The sequence below is a fragment of the Podarcis muralis genome, chromosome 4 (genome assembly GCF_964188315.1).
Source record: "Podarcis muralis chromosome 4, rPodMur119.hap1.1, whole genome shotgun sequence".
In the NCBI taxonomy this organism is placed as follows: Eukaryota; Metazoa; Chordata; class Lepidosauria; order Squamata; family Lacertidae; genus Podarcis; species Podarcis muralis.
Window position 1 is genome coordinate 34382788 of NC_135658.1, and position 13509 is coordinate 34396296.

The window sequence follows — 13509 nt, forward strand, 5'->3', positions numbered from 1 at the left end:
TCTGGCTATTCACATGAAGCTTCATGAGATAAAAGGACATTCTGAATATCCATGGGGGCCTCATCATTTTGTAAATGCCAGATTGGTTTCTAGGGCTCCTCTCCCCACAACCCCCAGCATCCCCTGAGGTTTATGTTTGTATAATCAGTGATATCTTAAGCACAGGAAGCCCTCAGCCATCCTAAGAGGGGAACAATAAGTTGTACAAACTACAAGAAAGAAGATTCCACCTAAACATTAGGAAGAACTTCCTGACAGTAAGAGCTGTTCGACAGTGGAATTTGCTGCCAAGGAGTGTGGTGGAGTCTCCTTCTTTGGAGGTCTTTAAGCAGAGGCTTGACAACCATATGTCAGGAGTGCTCTGATGGTGTTTCCTGCTTGGCAGGGGGTTGGACTCGATGGCCCTTGTGGTCTATTCCAACTCTATGATTCTATGATTCTATGTATGCAATCATAGAACACTCTAGATTAATATTGTCTTCGAAGGACACTATAAACCAGAGAAACAATATGATGAAAAGGGAAACTCTGAATAAGTACTCCCCAAACACTGAAAACAGCTACAATTGGAAATATTGAAATAGCTGCCTTCTTCCAATAAATAAAAAAGGTTATCCTAAAATAATTAAGACTAAAGGCAGCATTAAAATGCTGTGATTGCATCAGCATTGCTTTGATGGATGAATAGATTCCAGTGAAACTACATCAGTTCAGTAACTTTATTTCCAGTCAGGAATTAGCCAAAGTTATGAGCAGCTATTGATGATTTGATGTGCTGCAGCTTAGCTGGTCATGTTCCTAGATGTTGTTCTTCTTTGTTGCATTGCCTTTTTTCGGTCCAAGTAGTTCATGGTTTTTGTCACCCATGGAAGATCATGTGGCACACAGACCTTGACACCTCTTCTGGTGATTAAGCTGCAAGAGAATAGAAAGCAAATCACTAAGTTTAATTTTGTTGAAGAATTCTTGTGGATTGTATTTCTATGTGAAATATAAAACACAGTGCTTTGGGCAGCTGTTCTGTGTCCACTAGGAGCAAGTGGAATCCAGCACAATGGGACTCAATGAGACTTATTTCTGAGTAGACTTGCAAAGGATTGCAGCTAAAATTTTATTGGCTTCTGGTTGGATTGATGTCAATAATAGGTTGGAAGTTTGAATGATGAATGCTGGACACTATTAGATGCCTCCACTTAAAACAAGAACACAAGAAGAGCCTGCTGGATCAGGCCAATGGCCCATCTAATAATAATAATAATAATAATAATAATAATAATAATAATAATTTATTATTTGTACCCCGCCCATCTGGCTGGGTTTCCCCAGCCACTCTGGGCAGCTTCCACAGAGACCAAAAATACACTAAAATGTCACACATTAAAAACTTCCCTGAACAGGGCTGCCTTAAGATGTCTTCTGAATGTCAGGTAGTTGTTTATTGCTTTGACATCTGATGGGAGGGTGTTATTTTAAATTAGTATTTTAAATTATTTTTCCTATTGTGTTTTTATTGTAATTTTACTGGTGTTAGCTACCCTGAGCCCGGCTCTGGCTGGGGAGGGTGGGGTATAAATAAAAATTATTATTATTATTATTATTATTATTATTATTATTATTATTATTAGTCCAGCATCCCGTTCTCGCAGTGGCCCAGCAGATGCCATGGGAAGCATGCAATTGGGACCCGAGGGCAAGAGCATGCTGCCTCTGATAGGGAGGCAGAGCATAGCCATGATGCAATAGTCTCCTATATTAATCACATATTTGGTCACCCACCCAGACAGTTATCAGATAGAACATGGAATGAACATTGCATAGTATACACTGGTAATACTACTACTTCTAACTGGAATCTGTGTTTCTTTGGAAAGTCACGCAAGCATGTCTCTTTCTTCAGACTTGTAGGCTACTTTACAGTTGAAGATTAGGCAAGATACTTACATCACAGCTTTTACTGGTCTGGTTTGGGTTGTATAACTAGCAAATCTTCGGATGTTCATTTCATTTGTGTCCAAGGTTATACAGGAGTCGAGTGCCATAGTCTGAGATCCAAGCGTTCCTTAAAAAGAGATAAAATATAAGTTTAACTGGCATCAAATAATCAAGAACATCATCATCATCATCATCATCATCATTATTAGAATTAGAACTTATTTCCTTCCCCTCACCCTAATGTCTCAGGGCAGGTACAACAATTTAAAAAACCTCCGTTAATATAAAAACACGCTATTTAAAAGTGTAAAACAACTTTAAAATACAAAAAATAAAGGGGTTCCTTATAGGGCTTTTGTTCCTGCATGTCTGCAAGTGATTCTGATTCCGGTTGGTCTTCTAGCTATTGGATTTACAATACAATAAGGCACAACTGTTACTCATTTAGGGTGGTGATTGAAATCTCTCTCTCCCCCACCCTGAAAACTGCACTTCTACTGCAAGGAAAACATTTCTCGGCTTTTATCAATCCAGGTAGGAACATAGGTGCACAGAAAAAGATTTCAGCATCCATATGGAAATTATCATTAGGAGTCCCCTATTTGGCCAAATCATGAGAAGAGAAGACTCCCTGGAAAAGACCCTGATGTTGGGAAAGATGGAGGGCACAAGGAGAAGGGGACGACAGAGGACGAGATGGTTAGACAGTGTTCTCGAGGCTACCAGCATGAGTTTGACCAAACTGCGGGAGGCAGTGGAAGATAGGAGTGCCTGGCATGCTCTGGTCCATGGGGTCACGAAGACTCGGACACGACTAAATGACTAAACAACAACAACATTTATCATCTGAGAACTACAGTTCTCAGAATTTCCAGTGTGGAGATGGATTGCTAAACTGCTCTGTGAATTTTAGCTCAGAGAGGGAAATAAGGTTATTCAAACAATTCTTAGCACCCTTAACAAACTACGCTTCCCAGGATATGAAAAAAACATACGACTACTATTAATAATATTTTAAACATACCTGTAATAATATATACACTGAAGAGCTCGAAAAAAGCGATGGTCAGAATGGCTGCTGTGTAGACTTTCATGGTTGATCCTTTCCTGAGGTGGTGGGACTACAAGTAACTAAGGGTTCCCCTCAGCAGATTTTTATAGCTCGCTGGACCCTTCCTGGACCCTTCCTGAGCAAGAGGCGTAATGGGGAGGATGAGAGGCGGAAAATCTGAGAACACACTTCAGGTTTGGTTTTTTTCTAGTCAGGTGAAGGGGGGAAAAAACCTTCATCTCTGCTAGCCCCTCATCGACAGCTTTTTCCTGCCACAATGTGGTTACTGCTTTAGCACTTCAAAAGTCAGTTTTATTTTAGGAACAAAAGAAAGTTCTTTCTCTGCAGTGGAAACCAGTAATGTGTCTATGGTTTCATCTTGATGCTGCTCAGAAGAGCCACAAGGCACCACACAAATCAGGGAGAAAATGTGTAGCTCAGAGAAGAGGCTCGTGTGTACCAATGGAGAACCATAACAGGACTTCAAAGATAATCACTCGCTCCATTTCTAATGATCGGGTGTGAGTACTGTTGGCCGTGGGACCAAACCAGCACCACTGTCTCACGCACAAGGAAAGTATTGGCAGGACTGTGGAAACCAAAAGCAGGCCAATGTGGACTGAGTGTGCTCAGTAGCCAGGGAAGGCCAACTTACTGGGGTGGGGAGAAGAAAATCAGGTTGGAGAGGGAATGACATATCCTGGGGGAGGGCAATTGATATTCCGAAGCATCACTGCACTGGTGTGTTTTCACTGTGCCAACCTTACTCAACCCTGCCAGCACCAGCAATGTCAGTAGTGGGAGGTCATGTAAGTGCCAGGACCTTACCCTGCTGACAGTGCTAGCTGCAACCCAACATGGAAACCCTATGCATAATCCTACTAAATCTAGTTGGTTTAATAACAGTATTAGGCTAGCAAGATCTTGTGAGATCTTCCTGAAATCTCACAAGATCTCATGAGCTCTGTAAGATCTTGCAAGAGCTCAGTGAGATCTCACAAGATCTCACCAGAATCTGCCATTGTTGCTGCCAGGCACCTCTGCACAATCCAGGTAAGGGAGGCTTGGGCAGTGGTGAAATTTTCAGCATGTTGTACGCTGAAAGAAAATGATATGAAAATGATGTACCGGTGGTATTTGACTCCTAGTAAGCTTGCAAAAATGTATAAGACAAGTGCAAATATCTGCTGGAAATGTAAGAAAAAGGAAGGCACCTTCTATCATATGTGGTGGACCTGTAAGGTTCTAAAAGCATTCTGGGGAAGCATGAACCACAAAAATCATACATCCACTGTTTCGTTCAGAATATATTATTTATTTTTTTCCTCCTCTAAAAACTAGGTGCGTCTTATGGTCAGGTGTGTCTTATGGAGCAAAAAAGACGGTAATTATGTTCAAGTACCTTAACATCGGTTCAGTCATCACCGGCACTGAATTTGTTTTGTAGGTCAGGCTGAAAGAAAGAGGTAAAGCAGTGCGAAATATATGCAGAAATTAATGGCTTTTGGAAAATGTTTCCATGGGCAGCTGTGCATATTAAAGGGGCTAAACTTCCGAGTAAGAAAGATATCCCTACTTGGGATGCAAACGCTAAAATCTCTAGAGAACAGTATTTATTGGATGCTTTTGGAAGAAAATACCACTGAGGCAAACAAGGGCCTAGATCAAGAGTGGTCAACTTGCAGCCCCCTCCAGATGTTGTTGAACTCCCATCAGCCCTACCAACATAGCCAGTGGCCATTATGGGAGTGTAGTCCAACATGTGGAAGGTCACAGGTTCTCCATCCATGAGATGAATGAAAGGTGAAGATATTGTCAGGGGCTGGGCAGAGGAGGAGGAGTGGTGGAGACCGCCTCCCCATCCCAACCCTTCCAGAGCATAGGAAGAGGAAGACAGTACAGATTTACAACAGCGATTTGCGAGAGTTCATAGCTCAGAGGCAGATAAGGGGAGAAGTGGGGGGGGAGGGGAGGGGAGGGGAGAGGAGAGGAGAGGAGAGGAGAGGAGAGGAGAGGAGAGGAGAGGAGAGGAGAGGAGAAGCAGCAGCTGGCTGACACATTGTCACTAGAAAGCATTCCAGACCCACCATCTCCCAGAACCCGGCGAGCCTTAAAAATAGGAGAGTAAAGAGATCGAAGACAGAGGGCACTTAGTGGCACCCGTAGAGGAGATGATGATGACGACGAATGAGGAAGTGGGAGAGAAGGGGGGTGGAGATTCACTCGGGACAACGCCATTATCCCAGAAGCTGGGTTCTCTAGACTGTCTCTGTAAAGTTTGAAATAAAAAAAGGACTGTAAGAGCCATTTCCTTGTCTTTATACTTTCCTGGGCAACTAACTGGGAGCCGCTGACAGCACCCTGACAGATATGTACACCAGCATACCAAAATTCCAACCTTATGTGCTGTGAGTGACAGGAGTTAAAAAAAGTGAAAGATGAGCTTTGATATTTAAAAAATGTACATTTAATTTCAGATACTCTTATTAGATCTCTTTAAAAATCCATATAATTAAAAAGAACCCTTAATATTACAATTTTTCTGATTTATAATTATAAGATGAAACATCCACATACCCTGTTCTAGGTATCGTTGATGCCTGTTTTCATCAGGCTAATCTACAATATCTATAAACATTTGTTGGGGCAATTTCCAGAAGTAGTTTTATATTTACAATATGAGCAAATTCCAGCAATTCATGGACACTTTGTTGACATCTTGCTTTTCCACCTGATGACATGAAGGATATAATTAGGAGCAAGTGTAATTTCACATCTAGACTGTGTAGCTCTAGAGTCTGCCATGAAATTACATGGAGATGCATTCCCTTAGAGTGCTGAATAGGGGAGCAGGTGGCGCTGTGGTCTAAACCACTGAGCCTCTTGGGCTTGCTGATTGGAAGGTCAGCGGTTTGAATCTGCACAACGGGGTGAGCTTCTGTTGCTCTGTCCCAGCTCCTGCCAACTTAGCAGTTCGAAAGCATACCAATGCAAGTAGATAAATAGGTACCACTGCGGTGGGAAGGTAAAAGCCGTTTCTGTACACTCTGATTTCCGTCACTGTGTTCCATTGCACCAGAAGCGGTTTAGTCTTGCTGGCCACATGACCCAGAAAGCTGTCTGTGAACAAACACTGGTTCCCTTGGCCTGAAAGCGAGATGAGCGCTGCACCCTATAGTCGCTTTTGACTGGACTTAACTCTCTCTCTCTCTCTCTCTCTCTCTCTCTCTGTGTGTGTGTGTGTGTGATTATTATATTATCATGGGATTGGGAGTTAACCTGGTTGTCATCTTTGGTGTCCCCTCCAATCCTGTAGTTTTACACCTGTAGGATGAGATTCTGTAGAAAATGAGACTGCTAAAATGATCAAAACAAACCTCTTTGTTAAGTTAAAAGGTAAAGGTAAAGGTACCCCTGCCCGTACGGGCCAGTCTTGACAGACTCTGGGGTTGCGCGCCCATCTCACTTAAGAGGCCAGGGGCCAGCGCTGTCCGGAGACACTTCTGGGTCACGTGGCCAGCGTGACAAAGCTGCATCTGGCGAGCCAGCACAGCACACGGAAACGCCGTTTACCTTCCCGCTAGTAAGCGGTCCCAATTTATCTACTTGCACCCAGGGGTGCTTTCGAACTGCTAGGTTGGCAGGCACTGGGACCGAAAGACGGGAGCGCACCCCGCTGCGGGGATTCGAACCGCCGACCTTTCGATCGGCAAGCCCTAGGCGCTGAGGCTTTTACCCACAGCGCCACCCGCGTCCCTTAACTTTGTTAAGTTAATGGCTTTCAAAAAGTCTGTTGTATCTTTTGGACTATAGGTGACTGGCTGCCACAGAAACTAGTGGCTGGAGATGCTTCCAAAAGATGGGCTTTTACCTGACTGGAATGTGTCCTTGAACTCTGATCCTGCCTCATTCTTGCCTGGGTGGAGGACAGGTGTGCATTTTTATGTGCATGTAGAAACTAGCCTACTATAGAAACATAAAATTTAAATTCATTTCTCCACCCAGAAGGGAATGCGGCCCTTGAGCTGATATAGGTTCCTTACTGCTGTGTAAGAGAACAATAGACCTGGGACCAATCTCAACTTGCAGCTGAAGCTGGGAACACACAGGTGCCCAATTCTGTTCTGTGAGAATCCAGTATAATGGCATTGGGAAACCACCTAGATATCTAATGGGAGAACAAACTCTGTTGAAGTGTTAATGCTGCACACCCTTCCATCTTACACACAGTCTATTTAAAGGTGTGAATAAAACCATATTTCATGAAGACACCACTGTTTCCTGTGACTTTCATTCTATCATTATCAGATTATCAAGGACATGGTCCAGCCGTCCAAAAGCACCCAAAGGAAGCAGAGCAGGGCAGGTAAGGGGTGTGACCTAGGGACTATCCTGAGGGCCAGACTGAGAGCCTTGGTGGGATGCATTTATCTTTCAGGTCTGGGGTTTCCTACTCCCGCCATAGGTCATCTGTTTATACAAGCTGGCTTTCTGAGCTGAGTTTTCACTCTGGTTTATGTGGCTTCACATACAGCTTAGTGATGTCACTGGGTCGGTTTCCACCAGGCTGTTTTTCTGTGCCTGAAATAATACTAACCAGTGAAATGTTAGAAAGTGACCATATCGTGACAGGGGAAAAAAGCTTCCGGTGAGTGACAGCACAGAAAGGTTTCGTTGGACAAAAATGATCATCTGCCTCTCATCCTCCCCATTACGCCACTTGCACGGGAAATGTCCAGTGACCTATAAAGGTCTGGTGAAGGGAGTCTTGAGTTACTTGCACTCTCATCACCTGAGGAAAGGTCCAACCATGAAATTCTATATGGCAGCCATTCTTGCCATTGCTTTCCTTGAGCTCTTCAGTGTACGCATTATAAGAGGTATGTGTGTGATTTTATTCTTCTGTTCAGCAGCAGCATCCAAATTGCTATTTGGGGTAAAATCCTTACATTGCTTTAGATAGTGGCAAAACAGCTTTCAGTGCTGCCAGAACCCTAATCCATTTTATTGTGTATCCAGTTCCCAAAACAGATACAAGGTCTTGTTTTATGCCCCGCAAGACGAACGCCTCGCAAGACGGAAAACCCGCTAGACGAAAGGGTTTTCCGTTTTGGAGGCGCTTCGCAAAACGAATTTCCCTATGGGCTTCCTTCGCAAGACAAAAGCCCATAGGGAAATCTCTGGGACAGGGCAAAAGTCTTTGTCCCCCCTGCCTGCCTTCCCAGGGGCTTTTAAATCGCCCCGGACAGCGGAGAAGTCCTCCGCTGTCCCGGGGCGATTTTAAAATGCCGCCCGCCAGCATTTTAAGATCGCCCCGGACAGCGGAGAAGTCCTCCGCTGTCCCGGGGTTTTTAAAAATGCTGGGGGTGGGAAGAAAAGCCCTTGTCCCCCCCCCCCCCCAGCCTTCAGAAGAGGTCGGGGGACAGACTGTCCCCGGACCTGGTCTGAAGGCGGTTTCCATAGGAACGCATTAATTGATTTTCAATGCATTCCTATGGGAAACCATGCATCGCAAGAAGAAAAACTCGCAAAACGAAGAGACTTGCGGAACGAATTAATTTCGTCTTGCGAGGCACCACTGTATGTTAAAGTATAACATTTGTGTGTGCAGGTGGAGATGGGGAGAAGTTAAATTTGCTTCAAATATAAAGGAGAGCCTCCCTAATTTGCACATTCCAATTCAATAGGTCAAGTGAAACAGACACCCTTTGAAATACTCTGGATTTTGCAATGCAGTTCCCCCGATGCAGTGCAAAAATGCACATGCTGGGATAAAGTGTGCATAAAATGCCTATGTTAGCAAAAACAACATACAAAAATATGTTTTGTTGGGGAAAATAGGTTTGCAAGATGTGTATATTAGGCAAAACCACATAGTAAATGTGCATAATATGGGAAATTATCCTTAAAGTGATGGTGAATTTTCATGAGAACTTAAAAAAAAAAAAAAAGCAAACTGCTATAGAAATGCAGAAGACTGAACTTAAGACTGGAAAAATTAGAAACTAAGCAAAACCAAAATTGGCACATTTGTTGATTCCAGGTGTGGCAACTGTCTACTGATTCTGTTGCATCCCTGAAGCATTTCCACCTTTGTGGAAGATATAATCATGTTCTGTTGTTCTTATTATTATCTTATTTTTGTTGTGATCATAGAATCATAGAAATGTAGAGTTGGCAGGGATCCCAACTCTACAATTCCTCATACGGCTTGGTTTCCAGACCCTTGACCATGACAACCTGTTTGCCCCTTTAAACGTGTGCCAGGTGCTTTCTGTTCTTTCAGCTGGGTCCAGAGCTCCCTTATATTCAACAAAAAGGGTTCTGGGCATAGCTGATACTGAGCAACATACTCTGATGAGAACATGAACCACCTCTCTGCTTCTTGATGCAATTTCAAACTTCCTCTTCCAGACTGGTAATCTGCAATGGCTTGCACATCACATGGTGGGATTATACTTTAAGGAAAACAAAAAATAAAATAAAAGTGGAAGCTTCATTCCCCCCCCCCTCCTATTTTATGTCTTTTTAAGGAAGCCTTGGGTCTCAGACCAGGCCACGAAGTGTCTGTCAGGGGTATCATGAAAAACCAATCAAGAAGCAAAGAGTTGTTGATTACGAGAAGCTGGAACATGGACTAGCGAAAGATGCGATGTGAGTATCTGTTTGCTATTATTTTGGCATATTCTTCTGGCCTTATAATGATTTAGGTCATATACAGCCAGAGAAATTCTTATGAACATCAACAGGGGGACAGCTGAGTGGCTAATGGCAGACTCTCATGCCATCCTAGAATGCACTTAAAGGATAGGCACCAGTGACCCAACCATGGGACCTTACTCGGGGCTTACCTCTATAAATCAAATAGTCCCTTCCTCCAAAATGTTTACCAGGCATGTGACATTTCACTAATTCCTACTAAATAAGTGCTGACTATACAGATTCTTAAAGGGACGCGGGTGGCGCTGTGGGTTAAACCACAGAGCCTAGGACTTGCCGATCAGAAGGATGGCAGTTCGAATCCCCGCGACGGGGTGAGCTCCCGTTGTTTGGTCCCTGCTCCTGCCAACCTAGCAGTTCGAAAGCACGTCAAAGTGCAAGTAGATAAATAGGTACCGCTCCGGCGGGAAGGTAAATGGCGTTTTCATGCGCTGCTCTGGTTCGCCAGAAGCGGCTTAGTCATGCTGGCCACATGACCCGGAAGCTGTACACCGGCTCCCTCGGCCAATAAAGCGAGATGAGCGCTGCAACCCCAGAGTTGGTCATGACTGGACCTAATGGTCAGGGGTCCCTTTACCTTTATACAGATTCTTACTAACTCTTACAAGTATAGTTATAAATCAATCTTATATTATAAAGATCAGGTCCAGGCCTTGTTAGCACTTATCCTAGAGCACTTAAGCAGTGATTGCTAACATCAGCTTATCTCATCATGATCACAGCTCTCTTCTGCAATGTAACGCTAGGGTATATTGTCTAGTCTTCAACTGTAAAGTAGCAAGTAAGCTGGGGAGGGGATTCATTCCATGAGGAAAAACAAAGGGTTAATAATAGGTAATATTAGAGCAGTGTATATATGTGTGATAGAGAAGACTCAGGAGGGTGATTACCTCATAACGCAAGCATTGGTTCCACCTTTGCATGTGCCATGTATCTGTGGTGGCTAGGCATCATGGGAGTTGTAGTTCCCATAACGTTCAAGCATCTTGAATGGCCGCCATATATGCATGGGAATGTTCAAGGTCTCAGAGAAAGAACATAAGAAAAACTAAAACTAGACCTTGCTGAGCCGGACTAGTTCATTTAGACCAGCATTATATTTTTAAGACCACTTTCCCCTTGCAAGCACATCCCCACACAAAGCTGCTTCCCCCCATAATGTGACAAACAAGCATTCAAGCTACAGGTAGAACAGCCTTCCCTCACCTGGTGCCCCCCAGATGTTTTGGACTATAAACAAGAATATAAGCCACATAACTTATTTGCATTGGCTTGCCTTTTGTTGTCTTGCAGATTAACATTAAGAGATGGTTCCAGGGTCTGTGTGAAACTTGAACGTCCCTGGGTGAAGAACATCATTCACTACGTGGACAGAAAAAACAAAGTCCACAGAACCACAATGAGCATATCTAGTCCTCAGATCATGTCCAGCTAGACTTCAGCATGTCAGAAGAAGGGTGTGTCAGAAAGAAAATGAATTGATATTGATTTATATATATCTCAGTAACTTTGCATTAATGTACCATTTTTATGTTACTGTGTATTTTTGCAATATTTTGCTTAACTTGTCTGTTGTTGCTTCTGTTTTCTGTACACCGCTTAGAGATATCTTTAATAAACTATGCAGTATAGAAATTAAATAATCAGTAATCAAACAATGTCGAACCACCAGGTCACCTGTGGACCAGGAAATATAGTTTCTGAAACAACATCGTTTGGAATGCCTTCCTCCAGTCAAGCAAAGCCGAGTGAACACAGGCCATGGACTGCTGCCTTTCATCTTAATTGCTTTAGTATTCTTTATTTATAATTATTATAAGGCGTCAGCTCATTCAATAATTTCAATTTTAGCTAGCTGTACAGGGCACATCAAAGGGAATGATGATAGCTCAGTGGTAGAGAATACGTCTTGGAAGCAGAAGGTCCCAGGTTCAATTCCTGGCACCTCCTGAAACCATGGAGAGTTTCTGCCAGTCTGTGTAGACAATGCTTAGCTAGACAGACCAATATATGATCATTTTCTATGCTCTTATCCCTCCCAGATCTAATCCCTGATCGTTTCCATATTTTATATGCTCTGTTGTTTTGTTGCACCCTGATTATGGCATTCCTTTCCTAGAGAAGCCTGCCTAGCACTTTCTCTGTCATCCTTGAGACACCACACAGATATTTTTCATTCTGCAAGGCCTTTTAGATTTTTGGTTCACATACTGCTGTTTTAATAGTGTTGCAATTTTACTGTTGTTTTTATTGTATTTTTATTGTATTTTATTGTATACTGACCTGGGATCATTTTTGTTGATGTAAAGTGTATGTGTATATAATACCCACATAAATGAATGAATGAATGAATGAATGAATGAATAAATAAATAAATAAATATGGCTTCACCCCACAGTTCCAGGATTATTTTCTATGTTTTTTTCTATTCCATCACACTATATATATATATATATATATATATATATATATATATATATATTCAGGTCTAGTAATTTAGGATTCATTCAGAGGGAGGTCTCCTGCAAAGGTCTGATATATTCTAGAGACATAGTCAGCAAGCGGCCAAAAGGAATATGACACATCTCCTAGCTATAATGTGCCACTTTTGTCACAGTGATCTATGGCAAACTGAACAAGATTGGAAAAAATAAACAGAAATTGACAGATCCTTCTATTCCTAACATACACATTTTCCCATTTTCCTTTGTGATGCTGTTGAATGTATCATTTTTCCAATCTTGTTCAGTTTGCCACATTTCTTCAGAAATTTGCATTTTTTTCTTAAGAAAACCTTAGCAATTCAGCAGGCTTTTAGTGTGAATTTATCCTAACAGACACATTTTTATATAATTTTGTCTAGTGTATACATATTTGCAAGCAGTTTTCCCTAGCGTGAATGCATTTTTGTCTGTTATTTTTACAAATACATCCATTTTTGAAGCACATTTCCTCCTAATAGATGCATTTTGTAAACGTTGTTTGGAGAGCTGCATTGCAAAATCTGAATAAGTGCAAATTCTGAAGGATAGCTGTGTTTTAGTTCATCCTCCCCCTCCTCCAAAGAAAGTGTGGATTTAACAGAGTTGCCTGCAAAACCAATCTGAAGCAAATGTATCCTCCAAATATATATATATATCCCCCCTCCAGCATTCTTACTTTTAGAAATACCACTGTCTGTGAGCAATGAATGCATAGCCAGCTAACACAAAGTTAAGCAGCAAGAAATATCTCTAGCCAGATTTTTTCTAGTAGTGATGTATGGTGACTTGCAAGGGGGTGGTGAGGAGATAGTAGGCAGGAATTATAATGCTGCATTGCCTAGGAATATATTGCCCCCTTCATAACTGTCATAAAGTCCCTAGTAAAAAAATGATTCCGGAGAGAGCAGATGTTAGTGTCAGTTCCTGTCTCACACACAGAAGTCCTGGGCGAGGGGAGAGTTAAAAACATAAGGATGCTATAGAGACAGACAATTAATTAAAGCATTTCAGAAGCTTGTCATGTTTTGATTCCATACTGTGAGCAGCAGAATTGGGAACGCATGAACCAGCACAAATCTAAAAGGGACACACACAGTTCAATAACAAATATGTGTAACAGTGTCATGAGCAGTGGCCAGAGGAGGGTCTAAGGATGCTGAGGAGGAGGAGGAGGGTCTAAGGATGCTGAGGAGGAGGGAGAACTTACAACTGGAGCAAACTCCAGAAGACACTGCTCTGACAAGGACCTCCAGGTGAGGTGAATCCCAGGAGCTGCCATCTACACATCCTCTGGAGGTTGCTCTGTCCTCTTCCAAGATTGCC

General features: G+C 42.6%; 2 protein-coding genes across 2 annotated transcripts; one reads left to right on the forward strand and one right to left on the reverse strand.

Moving 5' to 3' along the window:
• Nucleotides 1–705: 705 nt before the first annotated feature.
• LOC114595856 (lymphotactin-like) lies at nt 706–3146 on the reverse strand. Its single transcript, XM_028726618.2, has 3 exons — nt 2957–3146; nt 1942–2059; nt 706–915 (listed from the first exon to the last, which is right to left on the reverse strand). The coding sequence occupies exons 1-3, from the start codon at nt 3024–3026 to the stop codon at nt 783–785; spliced, it is 321 nt and encodes a 106-aa protein (XP_028582451.2). The 5' UTR covers nt 3027–3146; the 3' UTR covers nt 706–782.
• Nucleotides 3147–7633: 4487 nt separating this feature from the next.
• Nucleotides 7634–12054, forward strand: LOC144327488 (uncharacterized). Its single transcript, XM_077927171.1, has 3 exons — nt 7634–7863; nt 9517–9637; nt 10997–12054. Exons 1-3 carry the CDS (start codon nt 7668–7670, stop codon nt 11136–11138), a joined length of 459 nt encoding a protein of 152 aa, XP_077783297.1. The 5' UTR covers nt 7634–7667; the 3' UTR covers nt 11139–12054.
• Nucleotides 12055–13509: the final 1455 nt, after the last annotated feature.

Bases quoted from the DNA above. Each gene is read 5' to 3' on its own strand.
- LOC144327488 (XM_077927171.1), top strand. From the start codon at position 7,668: ATGATCATCTGCCTCTCATCCTCCCCATTACGCCACTTGCACGGGAAA. The intron at 7,864-9,516 runs GTATGTGTGTGA...TGTCTTTTTAAG, and splicing joins CAGTGTACGCATTATAAGAG to GAAGCCTTGGGTCTCAGACC. The intron at 9,638-10,996 runs GTGAGTATCTGT...GTTGTCTTGCAG, and splicing joins GGACTAGCGAAAGATGCGAT to ATTAACATTAAGAGATGGTT.
- LOC114595856 (XM_028726618.2), bottom strand. From the start codon at position 3,026: ATGAAAGTCTACACAGCAGCCATTCTGACCATCGCTTTTTTCGAGCTC. The intron at 2,060-2,956 runs GTATGTTTAAAA...TCTCTTTTTAAG, and splicing joins CAGTGTATATATTATTACAG to GAACGCTTGGATCTCAGACT. The intron at 916-1,941 runs GTAAGTATCTTG...ATTCTCTTGCAG, and splicing joins AGACCAGTAAAAGCTGTGAT to CTTAATCACCAGAAGAGGTG.